The sequence below is a fragment of the Podarcis tiliguerta genome, assembly GCF_965153285.1.
Source record: "Podarcis tiliguerta genome assembly, chromosome: 2".
NCBI lineage: Eukaryota > Metazoa > Chordata > Lepidosauria > Squamata > Lacertidae > Podarcis > Podarcis tiliguerta.
Window position 1 is genome coordinate 82,277,181 of NC_139535.1, and position 22,765 is coordinate 82,299,945.

General features: G+C 42.2%; 1 protein-coding gene and 1 long non-coding RNA gene across 9 annotated transcripts in view; one reads left to right on the forward strand and one right to left on the reverse strand.

Annotated features, from left to right (window-relative positions):
- The window catches only part of NDEL1 (nudE neurodevelopment protein 1 like 1), a 43,051-nt gene that overhangs the window by 12,114 nt on the left and 8,172 nt on the right, over positions 1-22,765 (forward strand). For 4 of the 8 annotated variants that reach the window (XR_014508596.1, XM_083429695.1, XM_083429697.1 and 1 more), the window contains exons 2-8: positions 12,834-12,931; positions 15,724-15,877; positions 16,805-16,953; positions 17,635-17,771; positions 19,313-19,486; positions 19,633-19,724; positions 20,275-20,426. Coding sequence is in view for 6 of the 8 variants with exons in the window: in XM_083429695.1 (XP_083285821.1) it covers positions 12,834-12,931; positions 15,724-15,877; positions 16,805-16,953; positions 17,635-17,771; positions 19,313-19,486; positions 19,633-19,724; positions 20,275-20,426 (956 nt within the window). In the remaining 2 variants the exon portion in view is untranslated. Of the gene's footprint in view, positions 1-1,904; positions 2,090-12,833; positions 12,932-15,723; positions 15,878-16,804; positions 16,954-17,634; positions 17,772-19,312; positions 19,487-19,632; positions 19,725-20,274; positions 20,427-22,765 lie in introns of those variants that run through there. The other 4 variants (XR_014508597.1, XM_083429699.1, XM_083429698.1 and 1 more) reach the window with 2 other exon arrangements.
- Positions 1,749-8,127, reverse strand: LOC310672491. Its single transcript, XR_014508623.1, has 2 exons — positions 3,597-8,127; positions 1,749-3,527 (listed from the first exon to the last, which is right to left on the reverse strand). It is a non-coding gene; the product is annotated as an uncharacterized lncRNA (long non-coding RNA).

A 22,765-nucleotide genomic window follows, 5' to 3' on the forward strand; every position in this document is an offset into this window, starting at 1 on the left:
TTCCCAAAGGCACTTTGTTGGCCACTGTGAGAATAGATTTCTGGACTAGATGGGTCCTTGATCAGATCCAGAAGGGCTCTTCTTATGTTCCTTCCATCATATAATGCTACTTCAAATCATCAGAAATTAACAGGCACTAAAGCAGCATTTGCCTGTCTGGTGTTTTAGACATATTGGTGCGCTGGGAGTAAGTTAGGTAAGGATGTCTGCTGAATGCATTAGCTAAGAACAATGGAGAGCCATAGCAGTAGAGTTTTGAGCAGGGGGCAGGATCAAGATCCAATACAGGAAAGCCAAAGAGGAAAAATTTGGAATAGTCAAACACGTACAGGATCAATTTGGGTAATAAAAAAATGGATTTTGAGCAAAAGATGGATCCTGTCAATGCAATGCTGGGAACGATGTTCAAATTAGGGGAGAAGGGTGTTCAGGGACCCTCAATGAAATCCACAAGCAAGCCATTGAGCTTCCACACCTAATTCAATCAAATCAGGATTTTAAATACAGGACTCAAGGGGATCAGTAAAAAATTAAGGGAGTTTTGCTCCCTCTGGCCTTTCTATAATTCAAGCAGTGGCTGAGAATACTGAGAAAAACAAGAGGTGGTGGACATCTCAGAACAAAGTTAAGGAAACGAAGAAAGAAAATTAAAAACACTAGCGATCTATCTGGCCACTTTCTGCCAGTCTCTTCTTCAAATTTAGCACACAATGTTTGCTATTTCTGTTTCTGAAACTATCTCAGGAAGATCTCAATACTGGCTTGCATATCTAGGAAGCAGATCTCAGCTAAGTCTCCTTCCTGTCCTCCTTCCTGTTTTAACTTCCTGTGAACAAGATAGAATGTCTCACACAACTTAGCATGAACTACTACATCATCTTCCTGAAACACTAAAGCTGTTCTGTTCAGAAAATACCTCTTTTGTGTAGAAAGGGACACTGGTAGAAGGGCTTCATCTTTAAGAAACCAGTTTCTTCATCAAGAAGTAGGAAGTCTCAGGCTCTTCAGTAGAAGAAGTAGGAAGTCTCAGGCTCTTTAACATACATTATACATCTTTAGTAACATACATGTTCTCTAATAAAATATGTCCCACTGTGTTTTTCCCATGTAAATGTATATAATATTGCAGTTTATAGGTGGGATTCAACTAACCTTTCCCCTCAGAACACACCTACTGAAACCAGTGGTCTAATCTTAGTCATGTTCATTAATTTCAATGGGCCTACTCTAAGTAAAGCTTAGTTAGATACCACCCTAAGGCTTTAAGTCAGAATCACACTTTGCATCACACCTGGAATCAAACAGGCAACCCGTGTAGATCTTCTAAGTACTGTACTAGTGATAGGTATTATTTCTTGGGTCCTGCTATATGCATCCTATCCACCAGTGAAAGAAGCTAAGCATCACTTGTGCAAAAAAAAAAGGAAGGGGGGGAAAACACACACCCAACAACCCACTATTTATTATACAGTATTAACAATGTAAGACTTGACTTTTCTTTTCTTTTTACATTGCTGGATAGGGTTAGGTATAGGGAAGAAATGGAACAAAATCCGTTCTGATTGGTCTTGGAAACCATGCGGGTAGGAAGAGATTGACCACACTGAATATTTGGAACACACAACTAGGTTGCAATCCTGCACACACTTACCTGGGTGGTAAGTATCATTGGCATGTACGTATTTGGATTGCGCTACATGTGTGATCGCCAGTGGGTTGGTTTGTCGCAACAAAAACAGCAAAACCACTACAGAAACATTAAAGTTTTAATTTTGCTTTTAGTATCACGCGCGAGTCTCAGAATAGGCACGGCGCGCGCTCGAGAAGGGCGTGGCCATATCTACACGGCCCCGCCCCCTCTCCCGCGGCCTGCCGTTCAAGCTGGCTGGCTCCGCCCCCGAGCGGGGTTGTGCTTGTCTCGTGGCGGACCTCGCCTTCTGCTGTGACGTAGCCAAGGCGGTGGGTTGCCCGGATGAGGCAGGGTTCGGAGCTGTGTCAGCGACTGAGGCGATGCGGTGGCAGCAGCAGCGTCGGCCGTGGTAGGAGGAGAGCGCCGCTGGACGGTTGAGGAGCGCGAGGAGGAACAAGGGTGGGTCTAGAGGAGCAAGTGTGTGTGAGAAAGAGCGTGTGTTGTGTGCGAGGGTGGGTGGACTTTTTGAAGTGCGCGAGCGGGGCTGAGGTACCGCCGAAGCCGGGTGAGCCCCCCCCCCGTCCTCTCTCTCTCCCCCCCCCCCGAACTGCTTCACTCCTTCGTCGCGAGCTCGTGCCGGATTGGTTGCGAAGCGACAACGGGGCAGATTCCGCCCCTGCCGGCCTTCTATTAGTCGGAAGGGGAGCCACGGCCGACTGTCACTGGCTTGAAGCCGTGTCATTCATCCATCAGGGAGCGGCGGGCGGACGGGCAGGCGGCCTCCCTCCTCACCCCCCCCCCCGAGGACTCGCTGCCCTCCTTTCCCTGCCACCGCTCAGGCAGGGGAGGAGGCGGCCGTTTGTCGCTCCTCTGTTGGTGGCGCCACCGCCGCCCGCCACGCTGTCGGCCAGCGCCGCCCTGTGACGCCTCGGCGCCCCGCCCGGAACCTGCCCTCCCTTGCCCTGGACCGTTAATGCCGAAGGGTTCCGGCTGCTGCTGCTGGCCTCGTGACTCACCTCACGGCCCGCCGCTGCCGCCGCCCGGTAGGCCCCGGCCTCAGATGAAGGCCTGCCTCCGGTTCTGCACCGCCGGCACCAACCCCCTTTCGTGCCAGCCCAGCGCTTCGTAAGAAGCGGGCATCCTGTTGCCGCTTCTCAGGCCTCCATTTAAGTGCTCCAGGCTCCAGTCGGTTGAGCTTCGGCGTTTGGCCTGTGAGACTTCCAGCTCTTGGCCAACCCTGTGGCCGCCCTGACTTTTCCTTTCTCTTCCTGCCTCTGGCAATCTTCGCCAGGTACCTCCCGCAGCTTTTGTTCCAGCTGATAAGGCTCTACGACAAGCGAGGCCCAAATCCCCGTGTGTGTAAAATCTTGGGCGGCTTGGATTCCTTCCAGTATTGAAGTCTGTTCCCAGGAGTGACTCAGGGCCGTCTCTTGCAAGGTCTTTTTTTGGGATGTTTGTGAATTTCCCAAGCGAGTAAACCCTGCTTTTAAATTAGGAGGAGGTGTCAAAGAGTATATGACCTTCCTTCTGAGTCTTTGTGTGTTGTGATAGGAAAAAGATGACTGCCCCCTTTAAGGATTTGGCTTAACCCTTTAAGGTTAAGCTGGACATGCTGAGACACTTACTTGGTCACATGTCACACTGTATATATTAAATGCGTATTTTTTTAATGTTTACATCCGAAGGCTGCCTAGGTGAGGTGAATAATGTCTTCCTCTGTTAGTTACCATTGGGCTCACTTCTTGTGTTGCACCTCATCCAGGGGAGAAAGCCTGCAGTAATTGGAAATGGACAGATAAGGCGAGGAAGGGTCAGGATTCAACTCCACTGCTTTGGGTCTCCTTTTACTCTGAAAATGAGATTATTATTATTTATGAAATTTTATACCATCCCTCACCTGTAGATTTCAGGGCAGTGCACATCATAAAAATACAAGACAAAGAACAAAAACAATATAAACCCTCACCTGTAGATTTCAGGGCAGTGCACATCATAAAAATACAAGACAAAGAACAAAAACAATATAAACCAGTAACCTCCCCACCCCCATCCTCTTCTTACATGTGAATAGGGATGAGAACAAAAAATGAGGTTGCTTCCATTATATGCAACTGAAGTGAACTGAAAGCATATCTCCCCCTACTCCCCTTATTACTCTTGCCTCCATTTCCCTCCACTCCCTCTGCACCCTTCTCCTGTGTCAAATAGTTGATCACACTGGATATAGTCTGTCTTCTACATGTACACCAGTACTGTAATAATGATAATAGCAGATGTTTTATACAAACAACTCCTCCTTTGTTAATGTTGATTTTCACTGTAGAATCTATAACTACTAGCCTGCCAAATTGGGGAAAGGGAAAAGCTTAGGTGTTTTGCTGTCAGATGGTTGCTAGGATACACAAATATACTGATGATGTCAGAGCACTAAGTTCCCATGAGTCACTGAAAATATTTTTCTTTTGCTTAGTGGAGGGAAGAGGCAGGTATGCTGCATTTTATTTTGGAGATACGGTAATCAAGTTGTTGGAAGGTGGCTATTCTAGATCAAAAGTAAACAACAACAACAAAAAACACCTACCCACCAAATCAAGCAAAGCAAATCCTAATTATGGTTTTCTGCCCCAAAGAGCTGAAGGCTTTTTGTTTGAGACAGCTGCAGAGTAAAATCTTAGTTGCTGCTGTTCTCGTTGCTCCCTGACCAATCCGGTTTTTTTGCCCTATGTCTTAAACCATGTTCTGCAATCACAGAGGCAATTTTTGCATTGTTGGTATTAGACATATCTTACACTCAAATTTATGGTGATACAACTGCTTTCATGGTATTGGCCCTTGCTGATTCATATGAGATGGGGTTCAGACTCTGGAAAGTAAAGCCTTCATTGAGAGTTCAGCTACTTCAGATAGGATAGGAGGTGAAAGCCTTTAGTTTATCTTTCACAATGTAGATAGATTTGATGTCAGAGTCTTGGCATGATGTCCCCAAAGAGGCTTTCCTGGCAACCACATTAACATCTTTTCGGCACCAGGCAAAGACCAAACTTTTCCTGCTTTTGAGGGTATATTTTAACTTGTTATTTCATTGGTCACTTTTTCTGGGGAACATACTGGTGACAAGACATACTGATGTTTCTGAATTGTGCTGTAATATACTTAATGATTGCTTGTGTTACATATTTTAGAATGTGTAACTTTGATGTTTTTATTTTGTCTTTTCATGGTTAGTCTACTTGACATTCTTCTGTAGGTGATGAATAAATGTTAATAATAAGTATGATTATTATAACTATTGGTGTAGATTTCTCAAATGCCTGGTGACCTCTTTGCCTAATGGTTCGTACCGTATGCTGAAAACATAACCCTTGATTTTTCTGGTTCCACCCAAACCTTAAAAGCCAGAGATTACATGGAACTCCAGTATAGCTTCAGTTAAAAGCCTTGTGTAGTTACAGTATAGTTCAGTCCTAGGGCCCCATGAAGAAAGTGGACACATCCTGCAGGTTTTATCGGTAGGGAAATAGCCGGGCACCAGTAGGTTATGTTCTTTTGTGGGTTTATTGAGAGCTTGGAGGTTGAAAATGAATGTGGAGCAGTAGTGGATCATTGTTGCTTGGTCTTCTGTCAAGATGAAACATCATAATATAACATGGGCAAATATTCTATTGTGGAGGGTTCTTGTCAGTTTGTCTTTATGATACATTATCTGCAACAATATATATTAGACTGAAATGTAGATATATGTCTTCAGCATTGCTTTTTGCAATGGACTTGCAGGTATCAAACTGCTGCTGTTTAGGTGCCTGTAGGTGAAATTCCAAAATTCTTTCACCTCAAGCTTTCCTTTCTCACCTCAGGTGAAAATATGTGAACATGTATCTCTTATGTTGCAGGGGTGGGGTGCAGTCTTGCATGGGTGACATTGGAAGGAGAATGGTTAGCAGGGAAAGTGGTAAGAGCCCTCTCCTGCCTTTATTTATTATTGCTGCCTCCAGTTGCTACTTTTCGTTTTTTTAAAAAAAAGTCAGGGGAAGTATACATTGAACTATGTGTATGCAGTGTGGCTTCTGGCCACAGTGTGCAGTTAGGGCCTGATTTAGGATGACTTCTCTTTAAAAGTGTAGAGCTTTGTAATAAGTACTTGAGAGCGTCAGAGCTGCGCCCAGGAGGCTTGCTGCTTGGCAATAATAAGAGCAAAGGGGAGGGAGTGGCTGATTCACAACTGAGTTTAGAGAGAGTGAGACTCTGCAGCTCTGAGGACATGTGAACTCTGATTGCCTAAAATTGCATCATTTACAAAGTGCATGCTTTTCAAGTTAATTCTGGGACCAATACAAACTTTGATATGTGGCAACAGCAAACAAGCTTTTAAGGGAGAAATAAGTTGATGAAAGTGTCACTAGATTTAGATGTATCACGATCAGTTACTATTCCAAGGAAGGGAAAGGAGACCATGCAACTCAGCTATTGGTGTGGTGTATATAAAACTTGTATGTGCATCATTCTTTCATATTTGGGGCTTAGAAAGGTTAATAAGGTGTTATGAAAAAGAAAGTAAAACACAGCACAGTGCTCACGAACTAATCTGTGTTAAAGTACTATATTTGTGTATGCAGTATTGAGGTATTTCAGACTTTAGAATCAGTTTCTAGAGCTGATTCCAAATTAAAGTGCATTCTGTTTTCATTTCCTGCAAGGAAGTTGTTTGTGTGCTGTCTGTGACAAATATTGAGTTTATTTTGTTAATGCCATTTTAAGGATATATGCATTTTAGTAAACCAGTTCAGTGAGAACATTTAACTGGTCTCAAAAACTGAAGTCTGGCACCATAATGCTGTGCTTCTAAATGTAGACTAATGACTATAGATTGATAGCCTCCCCCCCCCCCCTCAGTGGTTCTCTGACGTTCTTGTATCTAAGTTTAGGAACTGGAAATAAATGTGCATTTGAGGCTATTGCAATTGAGGTAGTTTTTGTCTGAGTAATGTACCTGCCAGAAGAACACTAAATAAGCCTCTCCCCCCCCCCCCATAAAATGGCAGGGAAAGATTGAATGAATGTTATCCTTTTTTTTTTAATAATTTTAATTTGATTTTACAAATGTAGAGTTATACCAATACAAATTACATATCCATATTTAGATATTTCCCTGAATCTCTGGACTTCCCACCTTCCCCTCCATGGGTCCTATTGAATGAATGCTATCCTTAATTTTGATAAACCTTCTCAGAAGAACTTAGGTCATCGTATGAAGAATCATGTTAAGTTTCCCCTATCACACCACACATTTGCTTTCCTTGTTCTTACAGATGGCTTTTAAAAAATTATAAATGCAGAACTCTCTTTGGGTAATTCACAGTAAGCCATGGTTACTAGTTCACATTGAATGCAGAAATTGCTTTTGATTCCAAGTAGAAGTACAAACCATCACCTTTGGCTAAGTGTTATGGTTCATACTCACTTGTAGCAACCACTCATCCAATGGCTGTCCTGATAGCAGAATCTTGTTCAGAGCAACAGCCAAATCCATTGAGTGACTTGCACATTCAAAATATATTGCTTATTTGCTACCTTTATTGTACTTTGTGGCAGTTAAGCTATGCCACATTACCACTTCCACAACTAACATGTTGGCTCTCACCCAATGTCCAAACCGAGCATCAAGTTTTGCTTTGCTCCAAACAGCAGCTTCTTTGGAGAAAAATACATCTCAGTCTCCTGTTCTGTGGAGCCAAGGATTATAGCTTGTTGCTGCTGCTCATTAGTAGGGAGAAGTAAAGTGAGAATGACCTTTGCATCCATGGTAGGCCATAACCATATCTTACCATGTACATCTAAATGCAACTGCAGTGTAGATTCTCTTTACAGTTCTTATTTGCCACCATATAGTCTTGAGAGGTGTTGCTTTTATTTGAACAGGTACAAAAAGGAAATGAACAGGCGACCTGTTCTGAACCCTGATTTGCCCTGGTTCTCTACACGTGCCACACACTTTATTCTGCTGCTCTGCCCCCATGGGTGGATATAGTTTTGTTCTCTTCTTTTGGTACTCTACAACTTCATTCATCATTTTTTTGTAAGCTTACTGGGCAGCTGGTATCAGTGAAGAGGTGATCAGAGGCGGCAGTTTGTAAATTCTTCCTTTTCTTGATGAAACTGGTTGTTTTTAGTAGTACTGAGACCTTTCATTGAGTAATCATCATGTGACCTTACTAGTCTCTGTAGATTCCAGAGCAGCATCTGATAAACACAGGTTTCAGGAAATGCTGGCATCCTCTCCCAGCCAGTTGCCAGAAGATTCAGTGTTCTGAAGTGAGTTAGATCTTATGATAATGCTAAAACACACTTCTGAGGAAGATAAATAATTGTTTGCTTGAGTAATCACCACTTAAAATGTGAATTTGGTATTTGTCCCCCCTCATAAATTTATGACCGCTTCCTACATGCATTTTAAAATGTGCAGTGAAGTGAACATGAAGTGACCTCAAAACATGTGTCAGAGATGTATCTGGCAGAACTCAAGCTTGTCTGCTGTCCATTTGTCTCATACTTGTGCTCTAATCTTACACATCACAAAGATGTGTGTCTGTGCCATTTTCTAGTTGCTTTCCTACATAGATTGTAAGAATGCAATTAAGGAATAATACTGTGGATAACATTTTTTAGAAGATTGTACTTAGTGGTACATATGCACACAAGCTTATTTTTCAGTTTGAACCTCTGCTTTGCAAATCCTTTTTCTTTTTTGAAGGCAACACAGAAGCTGTGGCAGTGCCTCTGGAAGATGGGCTTTATTCCTAATTCTGTTCAGACGCTATGCTGGGCCAACTGGCAATCCCCCCTCCAACTGCTCCCCACACTTTCCCCAGATTAGTGTTAAGTATAATTAAGCATTTCCAGTGTAACCATAGTTACCACTAGGCATACGTTGCCTTTAATTTGGAAATTGAAACCACGATTAGCCCTTAAACCAGAGATTGAAATTAGCTAGCCATAGTTAGCAGTTACAGTAGGCTCACATATTGTGTGGGGGTTATGTTCCGGGGCTGCATGTAAAGCTGTAGAAAAGTTCTTTTGGGATGCTCTCAAGCTGCTAATGACTTGACTGGAGTGCAGTAGAGACTTTCTTTAATATTAGGTGTATGGCTCACATTCAGTGTTCGAAACTGCTATTGTTCTAGGTGCATTTTGCGACAGGGAATTTCATTAGTGCGAGCAGTTTCTGAAGATTTCAGATTAGAGCTGCAGAGTGGAGGGGGAGAAGAGAGTTATCTGTTGAGGACTCCCCATTCTTGAAGACTATTTTGCATTCTTAGTGCACATTTAGATTTTATTTCTTTCCTTTCCATTAATTGGCCAAACACAGTTTACAAGTCACTAGTTATACAGTGGTACCTCAGGTTACATACGCTTCAGGTTACAGACTCCACTAACCTAGAACTAGTACCTCGGGTTAAGAACTTTGTTTCAGGATGAGAACAGAAATCGTGCTCCAGCGGTGTGGCAGCAGCAGCAGGAGGGTTTAGCTAAAGTGGTGCTTCAGGTTAAGAACAGTTTCAGGTTAAGAACGGACCTCCAGAACAAATTAAGTACGTAACCAGAGGTACCACTGTACTCGCATTAGACTTTGCAAAATGTCAGTCAATGCTGTTGGAGGATTTGACTTCATGCTTCATAAACCACCTGTTCTGAGGACCTTAGCCTTCCTTTGAAGTGTCTTCATCTGCTTAGTTTTTCACTTCCTCTATACTTCTGTGGTGTTTTTGCTTAAGACTGATTCGCGAAGAGGCTGCCTGGAAACTTGCAAGCAAAGATGTACTACATTTGAAATCCCTTCTCCACAATGGTTGCCAATTATCATCTTTCTGGAAATTGTGCTATCCATGTTATTAGACCTAAGCCACAACATAATCAGTTTGTAACAGACTGTATTTTTCCAGACCTGTTGAGTTTCATTTCTGAGAGGCCTCTGAGAGCAAACTACTGTTGCACTACTTCAGTCATGCCTGTTTGAAGCATCTCATGTTGCCATTTTGGTGCTTTAAATTTAAACTGTAAATCCAAGTGAAGTCCTTGGAAGAAGTCATTTGAAAACAGCACACTATGAGGTGGAAGAACCCACAAATAGTTCATTCCTGGAATGGTGCAGACTGTTTTAAATAGTACCTTGGCACAAACACCATTGATGTTACCACACTGAGAAGGCAGAGTCTGCCAAGTCCCAAAATGCCACTTAGCAATTTGATCTATTCCTTGAGTCACTTATTGCAATGATGTCTATTTACATGCTAGGGTTCTTTGTCCCAGTTCAGGGAGACTATACTGGATCAGGTGCATTGGTTATGATCCAGTGCAGTTGTGTGATTGGAATGGGGGTAACAGAATGTAAGAAATGATAGGTCAGCATTTATATTCTAGATGGACACAAAAAAGTCAAGATAATAATAATTGAATAATAAACTAATAATAAAAAGGTAACCCATAAGTTGAAACAATATCATAGCCCAGTGACCAAAATATTCATCTCCATGACCTCCAATCTGTTGGCCATTGGACTATGATACTGTTTTTATAAAATTATCATTTAAACGTTGTCCTGTACAGTGGTACGTCGGGTTACATACGCTTCGGGTTACATACTCTTCAGGTTACAGACTCCGCTAACCCAGAAATAGTGCTTCAGGTTAAGAACTTTCCTTCAGGATGAGAACAGAAATCGTGCTCCAGTGACGCAGCAGCAGCAGGAGGCTCCATTAGCTAAAGTGGTGCTTCAGGTTAAGAACAGTTTCAGGTTAAGTACAGACCTCCGGAGTGAATTAAGTACTTAACCCGAGGTACTACTGTATATGGAGTAGATTTAGATTTAACTTAGAAGTCACCTTGACTTTTTTGTATCCATATTGGGCAGGAAATACATTTACCTTGTTTGTTCTTGATTACTCAATGTTTATATTTCTCCACTATCAATATTCATGATACTTTTCTCAAAGTACTGGCCTCAGATGATACTGCTATTTAAGAACTGTAGTTCTGAACTGTTATATTTTTTTCCTTGTCATGTTTTGTACAGTAAGATGAAGTAGAATACTATGTGTGTGCTTTGAATGTTCAGTTCAGAAATGTGGGTCACAGAAATGTGGGATGCGCCAGTTTGTTTCCCTGGAGTGAGAAATGGCTATTGATGCTTGTCAGAATTCAGCAGTATTCTTTGGTTAACAGCATTAGAATCTATACACATGTGGAGGATGAAAAGCTATCATGAATGCAGTTCATTCCTTCCTCTGTGGCACCTCAAAAGTTAGTAAAACAAATGCCTTCTTTGTAGTTGAGTGGCTACAACATTGACTCATATGCTAGCAGTGATCATCTGTTGAAGGAATGGGGGCTTTAACAGTCATCTGGAAGGAAGCAGCTGACTAAATTTTAATTGTATTATTATTTTATTTTTCAAACTTTTGTGGAAATATGATTTAAGGGCAGTAAAAATTATATATAATGAGTCCTATTGGCTTTTTAAAAAATTGAACTTGCTTTTGATATCTAAATTTATTGGTAATCTTAATGTATATTTATTGTAACTTGCTAAGAGGTTTTGATCAAGTGCTATATAAATCCCGTTAAATAAGAAAAATAAAACAGGAGGAACAAATGCTGCTTGGAATCGTGCACTACAGAGGGCTAAACTAGATGTGTTATGAGAGATTGCCTATGTTTAACATTTTAAAAAGCTTCAGTGATCTGGATTAGGGTCATAGCACTAGGGGGAGTGCTGACCAGGGCTCTTTGCAAGGAGCTTGCAAAAAATGCTTCTGCATTCTTTGCAGGTCGCTTCAGGGATTGACTGTGGAGTTCCCCATGAGGAAATCAATAGCACAGATTTTGTTTAATGTATTTTTTATTAAAGATTTCTTGGTTTATAAAAGTATGTGCAATGCCTTTTTTCAAGTTACATTTTCTACAGATCAGTTTCATTTGTTGAGACATTAGTGTTAAATTAGGAAGAAAAGGGGGGAAGAGGTGGAGGGGGCCATGGTGGGTGGGGGTGGGGTCAGGTGGCGATTATTCTATTTTACTTAATGTATGCATGGGGTTTTGTGTCAGCGTCACTTGTGCAAGTTCTCTGCTAGAAATCAATAGTACAGTTGATACCAGGAAGCTTGAACTGAGCACCTATCAGCACAACCAGGAGTCTACTTTAAGGTTGTGCACTGGCAACCATGTTTCCACCTCCCTCAGCTGATGTCACATACCATATCAGATTTGGAACAAGTTTTGTGTAGTATAAGGGAGATAGCAGGCTAAATTGGGACCCATGCTGGGCCTAATTGGGTCACAGTCTGGAGATTCCCCATACCTCTAGTAGAGCTTCTAGCCTCCATCAGCTATAGTGCTTTGTCTATGCCTTCAATGTACTCTTGAAGTGCTACCCTATGTTTTTGTTGGCATGTCAAAGCAGTTCATTATCTTTGTGCTTCTGAACAGATAATGTTGTAGAGCCACTCTGCCAATTTCTATTCATTATTCAGGTGCTGGAGAAAGGGCAGTTTGAAATCTTTCAGCCTCTCACTGTCTGTAGGGCAGGAACAAACCTTTGCTCGGCTTAAATGGCTGACCAGACTTTACTTCTATGATCTTATTCAGTGGGTGATAGAAGTGTTAGTTCCAGTAATTACAGGTCTTACTACCTGGTTGAAAAGCCAATGCCTGTTTTAAAATGTGATCATTTACATATTCCTTAGCTGGATTTGTTCCAACTCCGTTAACCCTTCTTTGAATAGCATGGTACATTTTGGGTGTGTTTTTATTTTGTTTTCCCAAAACATTTAAAGTGGGATTCAATTTAAATGCAACAGTGCATCTTCAGAGAACTCTTAGGGGCCTGGTTCAACCCAGACTTAAGGTAAAGGGACCCCTGACCATTAGGTCCAGTCGTGACCGACTCTGGGGTTGCGGCGCTCATCTCGCTTTATTGGCCGAGGGAGCCGGCGTTCAGCTTCCAGGTCATGTGGCCAGCATGACCCAGACTTAAAACATTTTAACTGCTGATAAAAAAATATGCCAATCACCCATTCTCATTTCTTTTGAGATTAATAGAAGGTGAGTTATAGTTCTACTTGTTGCTTTGGAATACTGATAGTCCTGGGGCTTGTCTGAAACCAGTAGGCCATATCAGGAGCTTCCTGTTAAACACTCTGGATTTTTGCAGGTAACCATGATCATGGACTGTGAAGAAATCCCTGAGTTTTCATGTCCAGAGGAAGAAACTGCATACTGGAAGGAGTTATCTTTGAAATATAAACAAAGGTATGGTTCTAGTAGTAGTTTACTGAGTTTCATTTCTAGGTAGTTAATGCCTTTAAATTGCTTTCTTTGAGGTAACCTTTTAAATGTCTGTTGCAGCAGTAAGAAGCAAGTGGTTGGAAGCCACGTGTCTTCAGCAAAGCTGTGAGCTTTGTGCTCTGGGATGCAGGAATAGAATTTCTTTGTCAGTAGTGGCCTTGCACTGTTCGAAATCTGCCTTTGCAAACAATGGGGTCCTTTATCATCTCAAGAATGCTGCTGATTGCTGCCCTTGGCAGATTGTCTCATGCTTCACTGTGGGGTTAAACTGTATATCTTTAAAAGTTCTAGTTTTACTGAAGTTTAGTTTAAGTACAGTGCAGCCTAATTTTGGTAAATAAGGTCGTTCTGAGATTATAGGAGCTTTTGACTCCCTCTAGTGATTAGGATGCTGTTTAAGCCTCTGATTCTTGTATATTGCAATGATAGCAGCCCAGCACATGCGTGATCTGAATGAATTCAGTTTCCTGCCTGAATACTGGTATGGAATGAAAGACAAAGACATCCATTATAAGCTACCAGAACCCCCCCCCCCCCCAAGAGATTAGATAGATAGTAGATTCATTGTTCTGACTTGGTGGGTAATTTTTGTATAGTCTTGTAGTCTTGTTAGCTTCTTCTTGCCTAGAGCAGTATGGTTTGAAAAGGAAAGGAAAAAAAGCAGTGATGTTGGCTTCCTAAACAAGGTGTGTGGTGTGAGTTTTTAAGGAGTTAACACAGGGATGGGTAGAAACTACTCTGTTGGGAAATTTGCAGGGGATTGGCAGTGGTTTTCAATTTCTGTTTTTTTAGCAATAGCAAAAAGGATTCAACAGCATCCTCAGATTATTAGTACCTTGTTTATTCATCACTTTTAAAGAGTCTCAAAGTGACTTACAGTTTTTTATCTAATGGCACTCATCCAGTAATATTGTAAAAAAGTTGAAGCCTGCTGTACCCAAATAAAATATTAACACCACAAACAGGTCAGAAAACATACTACAGTATTATCCCAATTAATCAAAAGCCTAGGCAAATAGGAATGTCTTAGCCTGGTGTCTGAAAGCTGACAGTGATGGTGCTAGGTTTTCATAGGGAGAGGATTCCACAAATGGATAGCAACCCTTGAAAAAGCCCATTCTCAGGTTGTCACCCTCTATACCTCCCTCTGAAGAGGCACACAGAGAGGAGCCTCTGAAAATCCCTGGGTTTGGGTAAGTTCATACAAGGACAAGTGGTCCCTAAAGTATTGCGGGTTCTGAGCAGCATAAGGCTCTATGGGTCAAAACCCACACTTTGAATTGCACTCAGAAACTAACTGTTAGCCAGTGTAGTCAGGCCAGATCAGTGTTACTATGTTCAGACCATCTGATCCCATTCAAGTCTAGCTGCTCAATTTTGCAATTTTGTAAACTGGCTGCAGTTTACAAATACCTTTCAGTGGTTACCCAGATGTGGGCAACAGAAGCTAGGCCGGGGTTGCAAGCTTTTTTGGAGCAGTGGGCAGTTTTTGAATTTTGAGAGTGCTGTGGGCACCCTGCATAAATGGCATGGCATAACCCAAAATTAGAGTACATTCATGATTAATCTTTTCCCATATTTTTATTTCTGTACTAGAAACAGCTTAACCTGTTGTATTTCAGCTTGTCATACAGATGTTAAAGGCATATATTAGCAAACTACTTAGATGCCATTGTAGTTAAGTGGTAAATAAATTGTTTAAATAAAATAAATACAAACCCTGATTTTCCACAGTGTCAACCCTAAACCAAAGCCTATGCTGCCTCATTAAACTTGAAGAGACTTGCTTCTGAGTAGACTTGTAGACCATTGTATAGTTAATTAACTATACAGTGAATTGTGAATGAGTGCAGGAGACATGCCTAAGCCTCTTTGCAGAACCTTCACTTTTGCCTTTTGCAGGGACAGGATTCTTTAACATCCAGTCACACTTACTGTAGTAATATTTTTAGAAAATAATTTATAGGGAGAGCCAGTGTGGTGTAGTGGTTAGGAGCAGCGGACTCGTAATCTGGTGAACCGGGTTCGCTTCCCTGCTCCTCCACATGCAGCTGCTGGGTGACCTTGGGCTAGTCACACTTCTCTGAAGTCTCTCACCTCACAGAGTGTTTGTTGTGGGGGAGGAAGGGAAAGGAGATTGTTGGCTGCTTTGAGACCCCTTAGGGTAGTGGTAAAGTGGGATATCAAATCCAAACTCCTCCTCCTCCTCCTCCTCCTCCACCTGATTTCAGGTGAACTCACCACAGGAAAGATGGATTCTGGTTCCTAGGGGAAAAGGAAGGGCAAACTACAAATATTCCACTGGTTGGAGAGTAAGTTAAATGCAAAAGAACTGCACTAAAGGGGAGGGGGAAGCAGCAGCTCTCTGGGGTCCAGGGATTTCTACTGCTTGGTGTCCAAACAACTTGTTTATTAATCTCTTTATTAACTTTAAACAGTATAGCATCACAAGAGACACAGTATTTTGAATAAGCATGTGTTTCAAGTGACACAAAGGATTCTATTGTTTGGAAGACTATTTTTTTCTTTCTATGGGGATGCACATAGATAGTGTGCAGCAATTCTTTCAGTAGGCTTTCAGCAAGAATCGTGGTTAACCTCCACACAATAATCCTTCACATAATGCAGCAGTAAATACTTTTGGTCCTTTTGAGGTTCAGTGGGAAGAAGTAGTTGAGGGCTTGCTAATATCATATTGACAGGATGGAGGCATGGTTGGAGTAATGCCTCACTCATCATCACCATTCTTCTTACAGTTTTCAGGAGGCCCGTGACGAGCTGGCAGAATTTCAGGAGGGCAGCAGAGAACTGGAAGCAGAGTTGGAGGCTCAGCTGGTACAGGCTGAACAGAGGAACCGGGACTTGCAAGCAGACAACCAAAGATTAAAGCAAGAAGTGGAAACTTTAAAGGTACAACTGCATCTGTTAGCAGTGTTGGTGGAGGCAAATCTGGAATAGGAAATTATCATTGCATTTATAGCTCACTTCATTATCAAGACATTGCTATAAAGCTACACTTGGGTTTCAGGGCCAGTTAATTGTGGCCTATCCTTTCTCTTATTTTTATAGTCTCTTAGCCCACCAGATTTTCAAAAGTCACTGGAAAGTGAGCAGCCTAACAAGCCTTGGAGCTTAAAACTAGTGCTCAATGTCTATTAAAGGGCTTTTAAGAGTGAACATTGGTGTATTCTAATGCCTTTTACATGTGAAAGGACTGCTTGGTGCTATGAGTACATTATGGGAACAGAAGATGTTTTGGCAGAATCCTATCTGAAAGGTGTGTGCATTGCTGTTGGCAGCACTCTGGTTGCAAGGCTATATGAGTTTAGTTGCAGTTCAAAGACACAGTGAACTGCCATACTGCCTTGACATGCTTCTGGAGAATTGCATTCTCTCCCATAAACCTAAAGATACTGTAACTTGGATCTTCTGTACTAAGAGTACTTGGTTACTTACAACCATCCAGTATAATGAAAAAACACGCTTGCTTTATGGTCTTAGATGAGGGCTTGAGCATACTGTAGCCACCACACCCCTTAAGACAAGCTGTCCCTATCAATATGAGTCTCTTACCTGAGGGGCTCTTTTGTAGCTACACATCTCATATGTGAATTTGCTTTTCAGAAATGTGGTAGGCATTGAGGAGAAAAAGAGAAGAAAATTGGTCAAGTCCTGCTGGGTGTGACTTGGTCTGCTTATATAGGCTAGGTAGTCTGTAAATGTATCTGCAAATATGAATGTGAGTTTGAGGAAGTAGCACAAGGGATAGCAGGAATGCTTCTAAATCACTTTGTTAATTTCAAAGCAGCAGAATACTTAATACTCTTGTGCTTTCAGGAGAAGCTTGAGCACCAGTATTCACAAAGCTACAAGCAAGTGTCTTTGTTGGAGGATGACTTGAGTCAGACCCGGGCAATTAAAGACCAGCTGCATAAATATGTGAGAGAGCTAGAGCAATCCAATGATGACCTTGAGCGTGCTAAGAGGTAAGGGTCATGGTGTTGGGTGATAGTCTGTTCCCTTCCTGAGACAGATACTTCCTTATATTGCCTTGCTGCTCAGGTTTTTGTTTCAGTAGCTTCCAAAGAGCCTTGTATGCTATAAATAGTGAATTGATACTGATGCAGTTGTGTAACTAAAACATCTACAGTGCTTATATGTCCAAAACCTCTTTCATGTGGTAGCCTCTTGGGTTAGCAAAAAATATGATTGAATTTTGAAGCATTAATGTAAAACACGCAATGACTATAATTTCCATTTATACAACAAATTGTTTTGTACTGTCCCCATAAAAATATATATGTATGTGTGTAGTGTTTGTGCCTGGTTGGACTGATTCTCTCCAGAATGATAAATTAGCATTCAGAATGTGCTGTGAGGAAAGTGGTCAATGATTTCTGTTACATCTACAGCTCACAGCATCAGGTTGGCACCAAGTGTGCCAAAAAAATTATTTTATTTATAGTTAAGTATATATATCATGAATAGGAGCCGCAAACACCTTTAAAATGAAATCCTGCTCTCAGGGATTTAGGGCATCCTTGCAAATAAATTCAGAAAGTTACCGACCACAACCTAACCATGACTTATAATACGATAGTTTTAGAAGTGACTGTTGAATGTGCACTGAAGAGTTGTATCCTCTGTTTTTCTCTGTGTGTCTCTAGAGCCACAATTGTTTCCTTGGAAGACTTTGAACAAAGACTGAATCAGGCCATTGAGAGAAATGCCTTTTTGGAAAGCGAGTTAGATGACAAGGAATCTCTGCTAGTTTCTGTACAAAGGCTGAAGGATGAAGCAAGAGGTATTGCTAAATTAATGCTTAGTTAATGAAGATGGAATCTGGTTGTGAAGGAATAAATAGGAACTTTTAGAATGAACCGTGGGTACAAATGTAAGCCAAATTGTAATATATTGTCATATCGTGAAGTTTAGCTGGCGATATATTGCGATGTTGGAAAGCAGGTATTGCCTAGCCATAGGTTCATAGAAACAGTAAAAGGGCTTTGAACTGCTACTGGTTTCCAAGCACCAAACAGCCAAGTGGGTGCCTGGAAAGTTCACACAAGGTATTTTGGGAGATGGGTGTGGTTGCCTACCTATCAATCATGTGATGACATAATGATGTCATGTCATTATTTGGCTTACAAGGCTGATCCTGATAAAGATTTGACCTGCGGAGGCAAATAGGTTTCCCAGCCATGCTTTATGTAGTGGCTATCATATTTCAGAACATGAATCGACAATCTATTGGACATCAGCAGACCAGATTTGATGAGGAATTACATATTAAGTAGCTTTGAAACCCATCTGTACTTATGTAATCTCCTTTGGAAATCCCTGACTTATGGAACATTTCTCGGAATAGGCTTCAGCAGTACATAGATAAAGGCATGTCTGGCACCTTCAACATTCTTTCTGCGGCATCCCTGTGAGGCTCAGGAGCCCAGTTATGTTACCCCTTGCCTGCAGAGCTGGCAGCCACTCACCATTTTTCAAACACGCTCCCTTGTAGAGTGTTCCCTTAGCCTCCTCTCCTTGGGAGTCGTTTGGGCAGCCGCTGCCGCCGCCCCTGGTCTCTTGAGTTGCTCTCCTGCCACAAAGAGAGGTGCCTCTTCACACTGCCCCACAAGGTCCTGGGACTTGTCTGTCCATTCCCAACATCAAGGGCTGGTGGACTGGCTGACAGGGCTCCTTTGCCTGCTTGCTTGGTTGATTTGAGGCAGCCTCAGCTCCTGGCAACCAGTACCCGGCAAGACACTAAGAAGACCTCGCTGTGCCATTCTGCACAGACCTCTTGTCTCTCCCTGTTGTAGTGTGCTGCCTGCACTTATAATTTGGTAAAATAAAATAAGAGTGTGTATATTTTATAGACTTGGGTTCTTTTGACGTTTCAACAAAAAGTGTCTTTTCCACAATGGAAGTGTGAGGTGCTATTCAAAATATGAATATGCTGTGTCAGCCAAGCAGATGCTTGATAGCTAAGGAGTACATTCATAAAAGCTAGTGGGAGGAGGGAGGTGAATTTATCTGATGGGCAGTTTGCCTTTGCTTAAGGGTTATTAGTAATGCTACTTCTGTGTAACTTGCATTGATAGACAATGGAAATTGTTCATTATTGACTTCAAGCTTTAGTTCAAAGGAAGTCTTGTCCAAGTTGGGCTTTGAGATCAAGTCATTCAGCTCCAGCCAACGTTCTGTTTGTGTCTCATTCGGTCTTCACAACCTACTCAGAGATGGTAGCAATCCCCAGAGAAATGAGTACAACAGAAGTTGGAGGGTAAGGTGGATGTGTTCTCTGTGTTATGGGACACATCTGCAATATATTCTTCTTCAAACTTACAGATTTAAGACAAGAATTAGCAGTACGGGAAAGGCAACAGGAAGTGACCAGGAAGTCAGCTCCTAGTTCCCCAACCTTGGACTGTGAGAAGATGGATTCAGCTGTCCAAGCATCACTCTCACTGCCAGCAACACCTGTTGGGAAAAGCTGTGAGAACAGCTTTCCCTCTCCAAAAGGTAGAACACAATACACATGTTATGCTTTGAATGTTCTACTGTTTACATTGTGTGTGAATGTAGAACTTGCACAGTTCTTGTTCATTTTCCTTTTTTGTTCATATGTACATCCATGTGACTAGTCTGTTGTCTTTTCCCATCTGCAGCTCTTCCCAACGGTTTTGGTACCAGTCCCCTTACTCCCTCTGCCAGAATATCTGCGCTCAATATTGTAGGTGATCTCCTAAGGAAAGTTGGGGTAAGAGCCTTTCTTTACTATGCGTGACTTATTTATTCTCCATTTCAGAGTTCCAGGCTATGTTTAAAGCAGCCTAGGACTTTTCATTGATACTGTTGCATACTGATTCTGTCACACTCTTTGTTATGAGATGGACTGTAAACAAGGATGCTAAGTGAAACAAATGTATTGTTAATAGCATTGTGAATGGAGGTATCTGCTTCAAGATGTTTGAGCCAACTCTCTCTCTCTCTCTCTCTCTCTCTCTGTGTGTGTGTGTGTGTGTGTGTGTGAGAGAGAGAGAGAGAGAGAGAGATGGAATTAGTTCTCTGAAGAATTCTGGCATGTCCTGCATTTGGGAATCCATGTTCTATTCAAGAGCAGACTTTTCAAATCAGCTTCTCTTACTAAGAATGTGACATAAGCGGAATCAGAAGATTGACTGACTGCTCTGAGTCATTGCTCCATCTTATATTTTGTTGAATCTGCTGATGTTGATTCTATTTCTCCTATTCCCTCATTAAGGCAAATTACTTTAAATAAAAAGCTCTGTTATCTACTTCTTTCTCAGGCCTTGGAATCGAAATTAGCTGCTTGTAGAAACTTTGCGAAGGACCAGGCATCACGGAAATCTTACATTTCAGGGAACATAAACAGCAGCATGATAAACAGCAATGGCATGAAGTTCTGTCATTCAGGACACACGACATTCTATGACAAAGCGTAAGTTCTCGTTGTGCTCAATGTTTCAGGGATGTAGTTTGTATGCTAATAGACAAAAGCTTCCAACCTTTGGCCTATGGACATATTTCCTGTGGTTATAGGGTGCAACTTAAGGAAGCCCATCATCTACAGGCCTCTTGTTAAGCCAGAGAACAGGATACCTTGACCCTCTGTGGATACGAATCTGAGCTTTCATGTTCTCCAATTTGGCACCTAAGCTGTAGCGCTAGGAAGCTGGTTTGGCAACCTTCAAGAAATTGTAGTGGGCCCTTTAGAGTGTTCTGTACAGTTGGGGAAAGGTGTTAATAGCAAATAGTGGAACATCACTCAAAATAAGCAAGGCATAATGAGGTCAGATTTGTTTGGCTTACTGTGACACTTCATGTTTTGGTTTCTTCCCAAGAGTTAAGTGAAGCTTGTTAAGTAAGAAACAACCTAGCCTTCACATGCCATCAGTGAAACTCAGGAGTATTCCATCATGGCTACCACGTATGTCTAACAGAATGTTGGTTAGTAATGGTGGTGAGCTGAACTCCCACCCTCATATTTGTTGGACCATTTGTCCCCTTGGGAAAATGAATATGTTTTCCATTAGATTTCAAGATGGACAGAATAAAATTTTGTGGGTAGTGGTGGGCTTGGATTCACTTTACTTCTTAGAATGAGGAGGCAGAGGGTTTAAGGTCAACAGGACCTTTTTCCCCTGAGTGTTAACTGTCATGTCGTTGTGTATGTGCTGATTTAGGTAAGATCATGAAGGGGAAGGGTTGGGTTAACTCACCCATTCCTGCACAAAGTTGTCCTGATCCAAATTTTTATTTTTTAAACTATACGGCAGTGGTGGGAAATAGAATTTGGCTGGAAAGCCAGATCCTTAGCTCCCCCATCTGCAGTGGGACACTTCAAATCCCCGTGACGGGGTGAGCTCCCGTTGCTCGGTCCCTGCTTCTGCCAACCTAGCAGTTCAAAAGCACGTCAAAGTGCAAGTAGATAAATAGGTACCGCTCCCGCAGGAAGGTAAATGGCATTTCCATGCGCTGCTCTGGTTCTCCAGAAGCGGCTTAGTCATGCTGGCCACATGACCCGGAAGCTGTATGCCGGCTCCCTCGGCCAATAAAGCGAGATGAGCGCCGCAACCCCAGAGTCTGTCACGACTGGACCTAATGGCCAGGGGTCCCTTTCCCTATGATGGCTGTTGGGCATGGCTTAGGAGAAATGGCCTCACAGGCCATATTAAGGACTCCTGGCAGAACAAATTAGCCTGTGGGCTGGAGTTTTCTCAACCACTGCCATAGAGAATGTGAAGGAGTTTCTCTTCCTCTGTCATATCAAGTACAGGAAGACAAACTTGAGAATGTTTGAAATGATCCACGCTCTTGGTAATTTCATTATAGAACGCAAGGTAAGCCCCTTCCACTCTTTCCACTGAGAGAACTTTCTCAGAAATTTCTCCGGCTCTTTCCCAATTTGGGGCAAAAATTATTCTAGCCTTTTATGCCCCTCCCCTGCAAATGGGCAAAAAGAGCTGTGCCAAAAATATCGGTCCAGCTCTAGTTAAGAGCTGGTTGTTTGAAAAGTTTCAGGAGCTATGCTGCCTTGAGCATTTGTGAGGTTTTAAATAGTGTATGGTCAACCATGTTCCTACTCTTTTTGCAGAGATTTGGAGCCACTGCAAAGAAAGCCCTGCCCTATGCCACCTTCCCCCATACTTTGGCTTGTGGAGGATCAGGGTCATCCTTAAATTATGCTGCACAGAGATTGTTTAGGTGAAATAAACAGGGAGCTAGGCAATGAAGTTGTTGCAAAACTGAAGTGTTATGTTCCATTTAGCCTGCACCAGTTGCAATCTTAACAGCTGCATTTCTACTACCTTTTTCAAAGGCAGCCCCTGACAGACCTCAAGACAGCAGTCTAACCTAGATGTGACTAAGTGTGATTAGGACAAAGTGTGGTACATCTTTCATGTGCAAAACTAAATCCACATAAGCAGCTGAGTCCTTCAGAAGTTTGAGAGGGGAAAGTGAAAGTAGAAGCTCTGCTGGCTGCCTTTGTGCCTGGCTTAATGATGTTTTCTGTATAGCTTACAGACCAAGCTGCATCTTTGCCATTTGCACAAAGGTGGGATAGGAAATTGCTTGTGAATACACTTAGTCTCAATGTGAATTGGGTGTGCCTTCAATGTGTGATTTGCTTCTCATGGTCATGAATCCAGAGGCAAGCCTCTTAAAACCCACGCTTGCTATCTTGAGCCATACTGTGAACAGTAAGCAGATTGTAAGGTAGGAAAGGGTCACTTCATGCTGGGCTGCATGCTGGGCTGGTTTGTGTAATGCAACATG